A 16,508-nucleotide genomic window follows, 5' to 3' on the forward strand; every position below is an offset into this window, starting at 1 on the left:
TGCAGTTGCAGTAATATGTTTGTCCGTATGTTAATACTGTACGAACTTGTATTTTTGGTTCATTAATGAAAAGCCTTTGTTTTTAGGGTGAGCGCTGTAAATAAACGTTTAACGTCACACTGCACTACTGACAGTGGTGCCAGTAAAAAGAAAAAGTGTACACGTTTGAAAAGTTTAACAATATGAGGCAAAGTAGAACACCCCCAGAGTGCTCTCTGATTACATGCAAATGTTTGCAGAAGCTTGTAAGCAAGAGTGATGATTCTTTGCTTTCAAAATAAAATGCTCAGAAAAAAAATGCAATTAGGAAAAAAAAAAGTTTCACTACTATGAAATTTTAGGTGCCATTTCTTTGAAGTGTCATTTAGTAAAATGTGTTGATGCATGCTGGTATTTCCAAAAATATTCCTAATGGAAAATAAGTGTAACCATTTTCAACAATATTGTGGAAAGCAAGAAAATAAACAAGCACTGGCAAAGCCAACGAATCCGATATTTGTTGTGAGTCCTTTGGTTTTGTCAATGCGTGTCTTGTTTTGACATGGCTTTTGTAACACTTTACTGTTGTGGAAGCTGCCAGGCCCTCACCATTGTAACAAACATTTGCAAAAAGCAAAATAAGTTTTTGGTCTCAAAAAGCACACATTGCCACCAGTGGCGTAGCAAAGGCCCTGCAGCCGCTGCAGTGTGGGGGGCCCTCCAGAAGGCCCCCTCAGCACAGCACCTGCCCTTAGTGAGTCTGGAGGAGGGGCCTCCATGTTCTTTGCCAGGGGTACTTTTGACCAGAACTAGAACGCAACATATGACAAATGCTAAATCGACTAAATCTAGATTTACAATTCTGGCACCAAAATGGTAAAATAAAAAGATGTGATATTTTAAATCCTGCAACTCCGTGCCACTTTCAGAGGATGACAATGAGAAGCATATACAGAAGGAGCATGATTGCCCTGATGTAAAAGAATTGTTAACTAAGCCAAGAGAAGATATTTGAGATGTATCACTCGACTGGGCTCATTTGGTTTTATTTATGGCCGGCTCATGCTGTAGAGATGTCCAAGGAAATGTCTGAGCAGCCTATGCAGTTTGTACATTAAGTTAAGCCCGACTGATTTTGTACCAAGCTACCAGAGGGATAAGTACATAGTAATTTAGTGACTGTTTGTGGTTCACCCTGTCAGGATTGTTGCTCGGGAAGGGCTCACTCCCCCGCCCCACCCTCCCCCGGCCAATAACCCACTTTCTCATAGTAAAATATTTTGACAGCTCTACGTATGTGAGACGTGAAGGGATAGTGGGACTATTTAATACTTACTGTGTCAATTCTCATTTCAGAACAGCTGTGGGGATTACTATCAGAGATGTATAGTATGCCAGCAAAATGTTGCAATTAGTCATGTAGGAAAAACAGCTGGTGCCTTCACTAAGCTACAGACTGCTTTTGTAGATATGCCACCATATAATAGTTTGAGGTACATATTGGTTATCATTTGCCCGTTTTCAAAATAGAATGAGGCATATCCAACAAGGAGGTGCAAATCAATAATAGTAGTAAAATTATTATTGGGAGAATTGATCCTAGATTTGGAATGCTAACATCAATTATGTCAGACAAGGGTGGACTTTGAGAATGAAATCATGATAGTTTTGCATGCAGCATTAGTATTGATCAGATACTCCACAGTGGCTATCATCCAGAAACATCAGAAGTAGTTGAAAGATACAATGAAGTGGTGAAAAATTAACTTGCAAAAGTGTCTGCTTCAACTTGTCTGAAATGGCCAGATGCACTTCCTTTGGTATTGCAAAGCATGAGATGTACTATTATTAAAAAAACAGGGTTTAATTCCTATGTGATGCTCCTGGGAGGGCCTATGAGACTTCAAGAAATCCTATCTGCAGCTCTAATTAATTCTACTGATGATTTAATCCTGGTTTCATGCAAGAGCCTAACTGACACAGTGCCCTGTATCTCTCAACAGATGAAACTTGCTACATCTGGGCTTACAGAGTTAAAGCAGTATCTGGAACCAGGTGATTGGGTCCTGATGAAGAAACGTGTAAGGAGAAATGGTCTTGAATCGTGCTGGAAGTCCCTCTACTGAGTGACCTTGGTGAGGAACGTTGCTGTTAATTGTAGAGGTTTGTCATACTGGATCTACGCATCTCTCAGGAGAGTGCGTGCTGCTGATGAAGCGGTGGTAAAACATTCGGATAAATCACAACACTAAAATCAAGTTCAATGCATGGATCCAGAGGGGGGGAGAAAAACAAACCTAAGCAAACCAAGGAGGAGGAAATCAAGGAGAAGCAAATCGAGAAGATGGAAGCTTGAATTAAGTTAAGCTGGTCCACCTGAACCAAATCTGCTTGAAGCTCATCGGTCAGAAAGTGAAAGAAAAATAGAGCAGTACAAGAAGATCCTGAATAAAGTTATGTGAAATCAGCTGAGACAGTCAAAGGAGACGACATTGCCACAGACACTGAATACTGGAGACTCAGAGGGAGGAATAAGTGGTGTAAGGGAGAGAGTTCCAAACAATACATACATAGCTACTAAATGGGCACATTTGACATAGATTGATTTGGATGAAAGAAAGACTGATTTAGAAAGTTTTTGATTTTTGTTTGAAGATTCCCAAGATTCACTGTAAAATAGTAACGGAGTGAGAAATGATCAATGCTGAATAAGTTTCATATGGACACGTGAACTGTTCCCTTGAACTTCTGAACAACTTTCCTTCACTTTTTAGAATTTTTGTTTTTTGCAAATTTCGTTTTTGAAAACTAACTACTGATTACGTTTTGTACTAGGCAATTTTTGCATTTGAAGACTGAATTTTTAACACACATTGCAAAGAACAGAAGAAAATATGTTAGAGAAAAGAGAAGATGCGTGTGGCTTTCTAATACATTTTTAACAATTCCTATTTCAGCTGCACTTATTGGTGTCTTAGTGTATACATACTTTCCTAACTGGTATTCCCCAAACACCACTAACAGCTCGATATTTTTGAATACTGCAAAGCATCATAATTTAGAACATAGTCAAAGCGATGTTGAAGATTTTGAATAGAATTCTTTCACAGATTTATTTTTAAATTATAGTGACTTAATGAATGTGTCTGATTGTTGTTTGTGTACCCACCTACCCACTTCTGCTTCAGAAGGCAGTTACCTATGTTAAATAGATTGTCATTTTCTGTATATTATTATGCACCAGAATTATTCAGCAGAAGCTAAAGTAGATTATGATGTTCCAATAGATCACTTACCTACTATTACAAGACTTGAAGCAATTGAAACATTTTAGAGCCCTATACATTTCCCTAGTACTAACACTAGGAGTGGTAACATACAGAATGTATGTAGACTAACAGATGTAGAGCATAACTTTATTAGATTATAACAAGAAAATATACCATGATAGGTTTATAGGTTTGAAAAAAATTAGATCTGATTTGAGAGAAGAGACTGTGATTACAGAGTCATAATTATTATACACTAGTCTTAGAATCTGCAAAGCTAAGAAACGGAGTGTGTGTATGATGCAAACTAAATGTAGTGTGTATTATAGCTCAGTTGCAAGACGAAACAGTGTATATGCTTATATTTATGTAGGTACTATTGAGCTTATGTTTAGAAGCATTTATAATATCTGTAACAAACCTATTTACATTATTTTTCTATACAAGGTTGGTGCGTGCTATTTAGCTTTAGTCTTTCCTAAATTGTATCATGTAAATAAGTTGAGTGAAAAGAGATAGTGCAAGTCAAAAAGTATTAGAGGTGTTTGGTGTTCTTGATTCCTCCTTTAGGGAATGCTGTAAATGATGCAAAGATTAGAGAATTGTCAACTTTAGTACAACATTTGGCAGATAGCACAACAGGTGCTTTAGCTACGATTAATGAGAAGATGCTTGTGATTAGATCAACATTACCAAACACAATGGCTTTATATATGCTTTTAGGAGAGAAGGGGTTTCATGTATTAAAAACACAGCCTCATTCACAAAGGTAAACTTACACTTTTGTGTAAGTTTATTTTTTTGGTTTTCGCAAATTACAAGTAAATATTAAAGTTTACGACTGCTCTACAACAGGTCTATCTTTTTACATGCGGAGCTCTCCACCGCGACTGCATGGTCTCAATAGTAACAAACTTACTATTAACCTGTAGTCTGTGAATAAAAGAAAAGGCTTACACAAATGTATGTGTGTTCCTTTGTGAATCCCTCCCACAGCGTTATATTTCATATAATAGTGTGAGTATTAATATTTATGTTGATGACCTGACTAACTACCAATTAGGAGAACTTTGAAAAGTTAGGCTCATGGAATATTGGGATAGGTAAAAATATGTTAGTGAAGACTGCAGTTTCATTAGTAATAATAATTTAAGTTAGACTGAGGGATTCCTTAATGTTAAGTTGTGTGGATCAGTTTGCATTACAGGGTTTAGATGTAATCAGAGGAGCACAAAGGAGACAATGAGACAACTGACAAAGGAAGAAGATGCTCTTTAAGAGAAAGGAGGACGTGTACGACAATCTGACATGTTATGCAATGAAACTGTGTGTTGTTTTTGTCTAAATTCCTAAATTATTATGACATTTTGTTAAAAAATATACTACTGGGATAAACTGCTTATTTAGTGAGGGCTAGATGCTGTGTGGTCTTTTTGAATTAGGGCTTGTTAATGACTATTTGTAATATGTGTAGTGGCTGCTAAAGTTCGTAAAGGCACACTGCATTATTGCATTTTATTAATGAATTGGCTTTTGATTCTAATTTTTGCTTTCTGCAATAATAGAATGCAGCTTTGAAACGGCATATGACATTAATTAGAGACACACACAGTTTTATCAGACCTTCTGTAATGACAACTATGAGATTTGAATAACTCAAGAAACTGAGAACCAGAAGAGCCTATTTGTGCACATTTTTCTTTAATGGTCTTCACCGAATAGTTGAGCACTGGATTCCCCCCCTTCCTGCTAGCTGACCATCGTTAATGTTACGTAAGAGCATCAAAATAGACACCATTAAGCATGAATTAAGGTCCCCAAAGACAAAGGAGAGACATATAGTTTATGACTTAAAGGGTGATTAGGAGAAATCAAGGAAATAGGACTACAGCATACTGTAAATCTTTTGAGAAGAGCAAAAAGTAGTTAAATACCGTTTAAGGTCTTCTGGTTTTCCCCATCCTCGAATGAAGAGTTTGGTAAGAAGAAGCCTCCTGTATAAGAGGTCCAGCTTACTCACACCCATTCGCAACAGTTACACCACTAAAATAAGACAACAAACATTTGATTAAAACAGGAATAAAATGAAACTTGCAGTACTTACATTAAAAAAGATAAAGTAGAGAGGAGAAAAGGGTTCTCTCACGTACAACCTTTGTAAAATGCACTATAAAATTCTTACAAAGGTGCTATCCAATAGTGTCATAAAAGAGATTAACATCAAGCAGACAAGAGGCATTGTGGAATCCTAACTGCTGGAATGCAGAAATGTGAAACAAAACTTTCCGGATGACCCCTTTGAAGGATGTGTCTATATATTTAGTCAATGTGGCCAAAGTGTTTTTGGATTTTCATCAGTCACTATGATGATCTGACATACAATATTTATGTCAACTGATGCTGAAGCCCAGTGAAAACACACATTAACTCATGTTTTCCTGGCATTTATTTATATTTGAGCACTTCAGGAAAGCCCGAGCTGAAAGGTTTGCACCAATTTAAATAACGTGCTTAAAGTAAATGGTCCTCTGCTGGAGTGAAATTACTAGAGTTTAGAGAATCGGTCTATTAGCACAACAACTTCTCCCTCTGTTCTTTAGGCAGATCCCAATGCTTATGAAAAGTGAGCTGCAAATAGTAATAACAGTAAAAACAACAAAGGCCAGGTGCCTTTAACTGCCAAGTCAATGAAGTCTATCGGGGATGAGGATGGAAGGTGTAGACTTGGATTCACGGAGTTCTTCTGTGAGCATTAACAGAGGAGTAAGGGAGTGGGTGAAGATGAAGGGAAGAGAGAAAAGGAGAAGAGGATAAGAAGGCAAGGGAAAAGATAAAAGTGGATAGACAATAGATGGCAAATAAGATAATGGGAAAGAAAGGATATGAAGAGGCACTGAATCAGGAGAGATAGAGGGAGAGGGAGAGAAAGAGAGGAGAATACTTCTACAAAACAGTCTTCTGTCCCTCCTTACTGAGACTATTGTTGATCCTCCTCTGACCAATGTCACCTGTTTGGTCTTGTGGAATTCAGTTAGGTCATTGCAAGGATTCTCTGTGTCTTAGTTTAGTATGTTTTGTTTTGAATAGCAGAGGGCAGTTGCTATGTTCCTGTTGCCTTGCCAGTAGCTTTTATTGCCCATATGGTAAATTAGTCAAAACATCTGTGCAGTTTGGTGTTTTCATTGGCAACGAGTGGCAGAAGATTCAGAGCATATGCATGCAGTGGTGCTAGAGAATTCACTGTCGTAACTGAGTGTCTGAGCTCAACTGATGGATTCACAGAAGGAGCCCTCTGTTTGGTCTGAGCTTACTCTGGCAGAACATTTTCTTCAGAGGTGCGGGGTTGAACGGGCCTTCCTCTTTTGTGGTGTCTCACCAATGCTTCAGCTTAACAGCTGGTGAACAGCAACGCCATGTACAACATCGCTACACATGTCACATAGCATTAAAGTTTCCAGTAAGGGTGAGTTACGAGGTTCCCAGCAGAGCAGTAAGCAAGTATACCGCGCTCCACATCCCAACATGTTGGACTTTGAAACCTACAAGTCTAATATGGTATGACAATTTCTCTGCATTATCATTTCACCAATTACAAGAAAACTTTTAACTGCCAAATACAGTGCTTAATTTGTAAATTAAGAGGTGTCGGTGCTCAAAGCCCTACTCTTAAACACGAGGCTGCTGTAATTAAATCTGCCAGCACTGAATACTAAGGCAGCGTAATCCTGAAGCCATCTCGGGCCTCTTTAATCCATTTACGGCCACCCCTGCCCCTTCAGCTCATTCTGCAACTTTCTACTTTCTCCCTTTATGACGCTTTTTAGTTTTTCCTTCTTCCGTCATTCAGATATGTGTCTTTTGCTCGCAGCAAATGCTTGAGGCAAAAGAATAAGCCCCGGCCCTCACAAATAAGTGTCGGTGCTCAGCACCGGAAACAACAAGCACAAATTAAGCACTGCTATACAAAGAGATGTGCACGCCTTTTTCTTATTGATAAATGAAATGTACTCATCATGCAAATGTTGCACTCAACACAGTGATGTGCACACCAGTCATTACAAGAACACTTACAATTTACTCGTTTGTGGAGATTATGCTGCCACGCTCTACACGGTGATGTACACAGTAGAGCCATTATAAGGATCCCTTAAATATCAGTACTTCTTTCATGGGTACACTCATTGTTTATTCATCTTGTAGTATGCTAGCCACTTTTTACCCAATGATGCACACTGGAGTATTAAAATATCCTTATTTGTTTCTACTGGTCCTCAGAATATTTTACTCATTATAATTGTACCTTATTTCTTTCACAAGATTTATTGATAAAAATGTATACTGCTCAAAGGGAAATCTAGCTGTATGTGTCATTATTAGACAAATGTGTCCATTTATTTAGACAAACATTCAACCTTAACCCCTTCGCTGCCAGGCCTTTTCCTCTCCTGTGCCGAGCCTGTTTTCATCTACTTGGGGCAGTTCGAGCTTAGGCCCTCATAACTTTTTCTCCACATAAGCTACCATGCAAAATTTGCGTCCTATTTTTCCAACATCCTAGGGATTCTAGAGGTACCCAGACTTTGTGGGTTCCCCTGAAGGAGACCAAGAAATTAGCCAAAATACAGCTAAAATTTCGTTTTTTTTTTTTTTTAAATGGGCAAAAAGGGCTGCAGAAGAAGGCTTGTGGTTTTCACTCTGGAAATGGCATCAACAAAGGGTTTGCAGTGCTAACATCACCATCTTCCCAGATTTCAGGAACAGGCAGACTTGAATCAGAAAGCCCAATTTTTCAACACAATTTTGGCATTTTACTGGGACATACCCCATTTTTACTATTTTTTGTGCTTTCAGTCTCCTTCCAGTTAGTGACAGAAACGGGTGTGAAACCAATGCTGGATCCCAGAAAGCTAAACATTTTTGAAAAGTAGACAGAATTCTGGATTCAGCAAGGGGTAATTTGTGTAGATCCTACAAGTGTTTCCTACATAAAATAACAGCTGAAATAAAAGAATATTGAAATTGAGGTTAACAAAACAGAAATTTTTCTCCAAGTTTTACTCTGTAACTTTTTCCTGCAATGTCAGATTTTTGAAAGCAACATACTGTTACATCTGCTGGACTCTTCTGGTTGTGGGGGTATATAGGGCTGGTAGGTTCATCAAGAACCCTAAGTACCCAGAGCCAATAAATGAGCTGCACCTTGCAATGGGTTTTCATTATATACCGGGTATACAGAAATTCATTTGCTGAAATATAAAAAGTGAAAAATAGGTATCAAGAAAACCTGTGTATTTCCAAAATGGGCACAAGATAAGGTGTTGAGAAGCAGTGGTTATTTGCGCATCTCTGAATTCCGGGATGCCCATACTAGCATGTAAATTACAGGGCATTTCGCAAATAGACGCCTTTTTTATACACTGTCTTACATTTGGAAGGAAAAAATGTAGAGAAGGACAAGGGGCAATAACACTTGTTTTGCTATTCTGTGTTCCCCCAAGTCTCCCAATAAAAATGGTACCTCACTTGCGTGGGTAGGCCTAATGCTCGCGACAGGAAACGCAATATGGACACACACACATTTCTACAATGAAATCTGACATGTTTTTTGCAAAGTGCCTAGCTGTATGTTTTGGCCTCTAGCTCAGCCGGCACCTAGGGAAACCTAGCAAACCTGCACATTATTGAAAACATGACACCTAGAGGAATCCAAGATGGGGTGACTTGTGGGGCTCTGCCCAGGTTCTGTTACCCAGAATCCTTTGCAAACCTCAAAATGTGGCCAAAAAAACACTTTTTCCTCATTTCGGTGACAGAAAGTTCTGGAATCTGAGAGGAGCCACAAATTTCTTTCCACCCAGCGTTCCCCCAAGTCTCCCAATACAAATGGTACCTCACTTGTGTGGGAAGGCCTAGCGCCCGCGACAGGAAATGCCCCAAAACACAACGTGGACACATCACATTTTCCCACAGAAAACAGACCTGTTTTTTGGAAAGAGCCTAGCTGTGGATGTTGGCCTCTAACTCAGCCGCCACCTAGGGAAACCTACCGAACCTGTGCATTTTTTTAAAACTAGACACCTAGGGGAATCCAAGATGGGGTGACTTGTGGGGCTCCACCAGGTTCTGTTACCCAGAATCCTTTGCAAACCTAAAAATGTGGCTAAAAAAAAAAAAAAAAACCTTTTCCTCATATTTCGGTGACAGAAAGTTCTGGAATCTGAAAGGAGCCACAAATTTCCTTCCACCCAGCGTTCCCAAGTCTCCCAATAAAAATGGTACCTCACTTTTGTGGGTAGCCCTACTGCTCGTGAAAGGAAATGCCCCAAAACACTATCTGAACACATCAAAATTATCAAATACAAAACTACTTTTTTTGCAGGGGAGGGGCACCTGCGTTTTTGGTCCTGGGCTCAGCAGCCATCTAGGGAAACCTACCAAACCCAGACATTTCTGAAAACTGACACCTGAGGGAATCCAGGGAGGTGTGACTTGCGTGGATTTCCCAATGATTTCTTTAACAAAATCCTCAGCAAACCTTAAATTTTGCTTAAAAAAAACAAATTTCCTACGACCCAACATTCCCCTCAGTCACCCGGTAAAAATGATACCTCACTTGTGTAGGTGAGGCAAGTGCTTGTGACAGGGAAAGAGCCAAAAACATGTTGAAATTGAGAGGGAACCAAAGCGGGTCCAAAAGGGCAGTTTGAAAAATAAAATTTTTAGGCTGACAAGTGCAGCAGAGTTTTTATCGGTGTAGATGAGACAATGCTGTGTGGTAGGAATTTTGTGGATTCCTGCAGATTCCGGAAGGTTCCATGACAAAAATGTGGTAAAAATGTGTGATTTCCAGCAATGTTGGAGGTTTGCAGGGCATTGTGGGTAAAAAAAAATGGTGCGGGGTGCATGTGAAGCACACCACCCTGGAATCACCTAACAAAAATCCACTGATCTGCCCCCAAGTATAAAAAATCCCTGGTGTCTAGTTGTTTCTCCCCCCAGATGGACCTAATAAAAATAGGCCGATCTGCCCCCAAGTCGGGCGGAAATTGCCTAAATACAATTTGCCCACCCCTCAGAAGGGGTCGCTTCCCACCTCTAAAACACAAAGAAAAAAAAAATTAAAAATGATCCCTGGCGCCTAGAGGTTTCTACCCCTCCCCCCCGGGGGGCAGATCAGCCTAATAACAATAGGCCGATCTGGCCTAAAATAAGTTTGCCTCTCCCCCACCCTGGAGTGACCCTTGCCTAATGGGTCACCCCCAGTGTGTGAATTCGCCTTAAAAAGCAAACTCCCTGGTGTCTAGTGGTTTCTGCCCCCCCCCCCAGCCAGATCGGCCTAATAACAATTGGCTGATCTGCCCCGGGGGGGGGGGGCGGAAACGGCCTTGAAAATAATTGCCTCCCTGGGGAGATACCCTTGCCCAAGGGGTCGCTTTTCTGATGCCAATTTCCTTACTGGAAACAATCCCTGGTGTCTAGTGGCCATTTCAGCAGCCAGATCGCTTCACGATCAGGCTGCTAAAATGCTCTGAGAGACTTCTGAGGGAAGGAAATTCCTTTTCTTCCCTTTGAACCCTCTCAGGCCCCCATCACATGATCAGAAGAGAAATGCTTTCTCTTCCGATCGTGCTGGAAGCTGAGCTTCCAGCGGGATGGGAGGTGGCCTCTGATGAGGTCGCGCTGACGTCATCAGACATCACTGGGGGGGAGGGTCGGGGTGTAAGTGGAAGGGCTTCCTCTTCCATCCCTTCCCTGGGGTTGTGGGAGAGAAGCCCACGGAGGGAGAGCACAGAAGTTCTGTGTCGGTGGACGTAAACCATTATGTCCCCGGCACAGAACGGGTTAAGCACGTTTATGCAGCAAAGTATTGACTATGCAACAAAACATAATTGCTCTGCCCATTCATGCCCGGTCCACGTCTACCAACGGTAGATTGGAACAATGGAAAGAAGGATTTGAGGCTTATTATGATGCCATTGAAGGGGAGGCTATAATGCTTTGTTGAGGCATTGCCTAGGCACCGAAGAAAGAAAAAAACCTAAAGCAATCCTTGATGGGAGAAGATGCTGAGCATGAATATGCATCTGCAATTAAGATGTTGGACTTTCATTGCACTCATACCCATACTTGTATTGATATAATCTTTATGCCAGCTACTGATTTTTATTCTGTCATACAGATTCAAATATTTGCCAGGGGCACATTGGACCATGCCTCTGTCCTCCTGATCATCGTCTCCTCTAACACGGACCAGCGACCAATGTGGCGCCTTAATGCTTGGTTCCTACAAGATAAAAACATGCTACTGAGATCCGCAAAGAGCTCAATAATTATTTTGAGGTTAATGACGGCACGGTTCAACCTAATGCAACTCTGTGGGCGGCAGGTAAGGCTACAATATGTGGCCAAACAAAAACCCTTCTCCGACAGCAAGAGCGAACCTGGCAAGCCCATACTGTCCACCTAGAGGCCCGTGCACTTCAATTGGAGAGACGTCTGCCCTAGGATAATTGGGGTGCCACTGAACGCACTTTGGACCTGGTGAGAGAGGAAATCCAGGCCCAATCCCTAGAGGCGGCAAAACAAATCTGGAGCACCTCACAGGCGCGAACATACGGGTGCGGAGATAAAACTAGCAAACTGCTATAATGGCTTGCCATCAAACCCGTTGCGGAGCGGGTCATACCCGAGGTGGTTGACACGACGGAAACTTACAGTATAGCGGCCACATTTGTGCGTTACTATGCCACCCTCTATACAGTGATCCCCAGAACTGATGCAGAGCACGAAGAGCCGGTCCTTATTGAGATACTTATGCCTTGGCTCCCAGATTCTAGCCGTCAGGCTCTAGACCAACCCATTTCACTGGAAGAGATGGCCAAAGCTATCTTGGCCCTAAAAACTGGCAAGACCCCGGGCCCAGATGGCTACCTTGAGTTTTATTCTAAGTTCAGGGATATCTTTACTCCACGTCTACATGGTCTGTATCAGGAGGCAATGGAAGTTGATGCCTTTCCTCACGATCTAGACCAGCCCACAATTGTGGTCGGCTGAAAAGGCAACCACCATCCTCATCCTGTGTGGATTATCATCCGATCTCCAATCAACAGAGAAATTAAAATCCATGCCACCATCTTGGCTAACTGCCTGCAACAGGTCCTGGGGTCCTTGATCCAGCCTGATCAGTGCAGCTTCATGCCGACCCGAAGCACCATGCATTGCCTGCGATGCCTGCATGTTGCCTTGGCGCACCAACACACGCTCCCCACTTCACTAGCCTTACTTTTGATAGAATTTGAGAAGGCATTTGGCACAGTGGACTGGGGCTCCCTAAGCTAGGTCCTTGAAAAAGCCAACTTTGGAACTACATTTCGCAGTATGATCCACCTATTATATAAATGACTGACAGATTGAGTCCTAATTAATGGGACAGTATCAGAGGCCTTTCCCATTTGAAGGGTAACACAGCAGGACTGTCCTTTATCCCTTGTCTTCTTTACCCTGGCCACAGAGCCCCTTGCGTGACTGATTCGCTGTAATCCACTACTTACTGGCTGGAGATGGCCTCAGGGCGATGAAGACCGCATCGCTCTTAACGCAGATGACGAGATGCTATATCTATCGAACTCGGCCGAGAGTGGCCCCAGCTATCTCCAATTTTTGCGCCTCTTCGCTGAGGCATCTGGCCTCCTTCTAAACCCCCAGGAAATCTCTCCTGGTTCCCCTATCTGGGTCCAGAGACGTTATAGACTAATCGAACATACCAATCCGGCGTCTCAGTTTTACCTACCTGGGCATTAAAATTGTACTTGAACCGTCCCTATTCTGAACCCCCAAAATAACCCCACTCACCCATAAAGTTACGGCAGATCTTAAGAAGTGGCAATCATTGCCTTTAATTATATTGGGACGTATCTTGCTGTTTAAGATGTTGGTATTGCCCCGCTTTTGCTACCTCTTTCAAAACCTTCCCAATCAACTACCATGTCATTTATTCAGAGAAATGGCTGCAGTGGCTAATGCCCTTTCTTTGGCACAATGACAGAAGGTGCCTCAATTGAGACACATGCCGGCGAAGCCTTTACAAAGATGGACTGGGGATATCTAATCTGCACTATTATTTGGCATCTCATGTTCAATGATTGTCTTACGGGGGGATGGGCTGTTCCAGTCTTCAGCCTAGAACTTACACTAATGGGATTCCCCCACGTCATGGACCTGCTCTACGGTAGCCCCATCTCTCTGAGTACTCCAGGGGTAACTAGGGTGGTGTTCAATGGGTGGCGCGCTGCACAACGCCACATAGGGTGGTGGAAGAAAATCACACAGCACACCCCCTAATGCTGAGGGACATGCCTGCACCAGGTGGCTGCTCTAGAGAGATTTTCTCACTGGGACACCACAGGACTCACACTGATGGGAGCTATATGGTCAGGCACAAATATGATGTCTTTCCAAGATCTCCAACAAACCCATGCACTGCCCACTCCACAATTTCACAAATTTCTGCAATTACATCATGCCTTGAGAGCACATATCCCCGAAGATACCCCTATTCCTGAATTTAGTCCCATGGAGGCCCAAATGGTGATGGGATGTTTTGCTTTCAGTAATGACCGAGCTGACAAAAATCTCTGGAATGCACTTCTCAGGTCAAAGAAGACATTTATTATTATTCCACCACGAGGTTCCTAAAAAGAGATTAGTAGGTTGAAAGCTCACGTTTAAAAATAGTCACAGCAATGATAGGAAAATATACCAGAATGATTCCCAACTGAAATGTACACAGCAAATATATGTGGTTATATTATATCATAATTGCAAAGCAAAGAATAAAGTAAAAATTCATCACCGTAGGGCCTGCCAAACTCTTCATCTTTCTCATGCCAGCAAGAAAATGACCCCGTTCAACTGCAAGAAAGAGATATCCACCCTCACGGGACAAATGTGTCAGGCATTCGACGTCTAATCCTGACCAAGGTCTTGGAAATTCCACCGCTACTGAGCAGGGCCACCTTTTTATATCTTAAAGAACCGGAGAGGTCTTTCTGGAAAAAAAAACCTCCCATAAAAAAAGATACATTCAAACATGCTGGATAACGTAGGTCAGAGTTGAAAGGAACGCGTTGCGATTTGGCCAACATCTCAAGGCATTTCTTCAAAGGCCAAACCGTTCCCTGCACTGAAAAAACATAAGTCTGGTATATTCTTATCATGCTGACAGACTAACTGTTCGGTGATAAAATGTCCTATCTCTTCAGTGAGAAAGACTATGACAAACAAGCACAGTTTACAATGTGGGAAAACACACAGGGCTTTAACATAGCAATGAATAACGTCACAATAAAGTCAATAGGCAGCTAAACTGAATACAAAATGTAATCTGCAATTGGTGAACACTGAACAACTAATCCAGATGCAAAGTAGTGCAACACAAAATCAGTGGTCAAAAATACATATTTCACTACATGGGAGCACTGGGTAAGGGGGGAATCTCACAAATATATTGCTCCCTAATATTAAATGTCTCTGAGACCCTCCAGCCCCCGAGATCCCAATGGGAAACCTGGCTTGGGCCGATGGATGACAAGGATTGGCAAGACGCACTAACAACACTGCGTGTCATCACGATCTCAGCCAGGCTATGTCTATACTACCTGCATTATGCTTACCTCACCCCAACCAGAATGCACCAAGCTGGACTCCGGCTGTCCCTCCTCTCCCAATGCAACCACTGCTCTCATGCACCTGCTGATTTTTTCCATGTCGACTGGTCCTGTCCAGTCATTGCACACTACTGGACAGAGATCCTGACTGAACTTTCCACTTTGCTGGGTCAAACCCTGGAACCTTTCCCTTTGATGGCCCTACTGGGTGTGATGGTGGGTGTAGGGAATTCCATGGCAGACAGCCCTTCTGGTAGCAAAAAGAGACATTGCAGCACAATGGAGGGTGAGCAGTCACCCGCACTCTCGAAGTGGAGGGGAGGAATGGACTGGTGCGCCCAGACAGAGAGACCCATATACACAGTGGGAGTATACCTGCAGAAACACACTAAGATCTGGTCCAAATGAATGGGAGATGCATGCACAGAAGTAGGAACATAATAACTTTGTGTGATGTGTGACACTGGAGCCAATACTGATCCTCAGCCAGGGTGAAGTTGGGCTTCCCGGGTGCACAGAACATAGAAATGTATGCTTTACTGTATCTCTGTATTTGATCTGCAACGCAACATGTTACCTTAAGTATAACAACAATAAAATTTGGTTATGTAAAAAATAATTTCAAAAGATGTTGGACATTCATTATAAACCTCACAAAATATTATTTTCTATAGGAGACATAAAGGGGAACCCATTGAACCTATTGTGGTTGCATTAAGAACTCTGGCTTCCACATGCAAGTACAAAGATTTTGAAGAAGAGCTGAGTAGAGATCAAATCGTCAAACACACGAATAATAATGGGACGATTCAAAAAGCTCTTCTGACTACAACTAACCGGACTTTATATAAAGCTGTGGAATTTGCAGCAGATATTGAGAGCACTGCATCTTACTTGGTGGAAATGTTGCTTTCTTAACAAACTTCACTACATGCTGTAGCTAGCTCTACTACTACTTCCAAATCAAAGAAATAATCTAATTCTTTCTAACCCAAGAATGTGGTAGATTACAGATGTGGTGGTAACAACAATTTGGGAAATCTTCCATTTTGTCCAGCTATCAACAAATGCTAAAGTTTGCAAATCTGGAAAAAGGGAACATAATAAATTGTTGAAATTGGTCAGTGAGCATAAGGACAAATTGAAAGACTTGGATTCCAGCCATGAGAGAGTAATTTTGTGTTTGGACCTAATTCCAGGAAAAGTTAAGAACTATGTGAAATATGTTATGCATCTTGTTCACATATAATCTAAACAAGATTAACAGGGTTCACGCTCAAAATCTGTTGCCAAGCCTGTGCTGCATCAGATTAGAAGGGTGCTGCATGTGGTTAAACCTGAATTACGCAAAGAGTTGGACAAATTTTGCACGCATGTTATTATAGAGTAGGGTTCAGAGTGGCTTTCACCTGCTGTTTTAGACTGTAAGGCCAAAGGCAGTCTAAGGATGTGTGTAGACCTTAAGTCCAGGATTTCGTTAGACAGACATCCCTTGCCAAACATTACAGAAATGCTTACATTACTCAAGGCAGCTAACATCTTTTCCACCCTACGTGTATGCCAAAGCCTCCAAACATGCATCAGTCCAGCTACA

General features: G+C 41.8%; 1 protein-coding gene across 1 annotated transcript in view; it reads right to left on the reverse strand.

The window, feature by feature from the left end:
* ABHD18 (abhydrolase domain containing 18) overlaps window positions 1-16,508 on the reverse strand; it is a 245,755-nt gene that overhangs the window by 225,997 nt on the left and 3,250 nt on the right. The window contains exon 2 of the mRNA XM_069242299.1: window positions 5,183-5,291. Coding sequence (XP_069098400.1) covers window positions 5,183-5,274 — 92 coding nt within the window. The 5' untranslated portion in view covers window positions 5,275-5,291. The remainder of the gene's footprint in view (window positions 1-5,182; window positions 5,292-16,508) is intronic.

This window comes from Pleurodeles waltl, chromosome 1_2 (genome assembly GCF_031143425.1).
Source record: "Pleurodeles waltl isolate 20211129_DDA chromosome 1_2, aPleWal1.hap1.20221129, whole genome shotgun sequence".
Lineage (NCBI taxonomy): Eukaryota > Metazoa > Chordata > Amphibia > Caudata > Salamandridae > Pleurodeles > Pleurodeles waltl.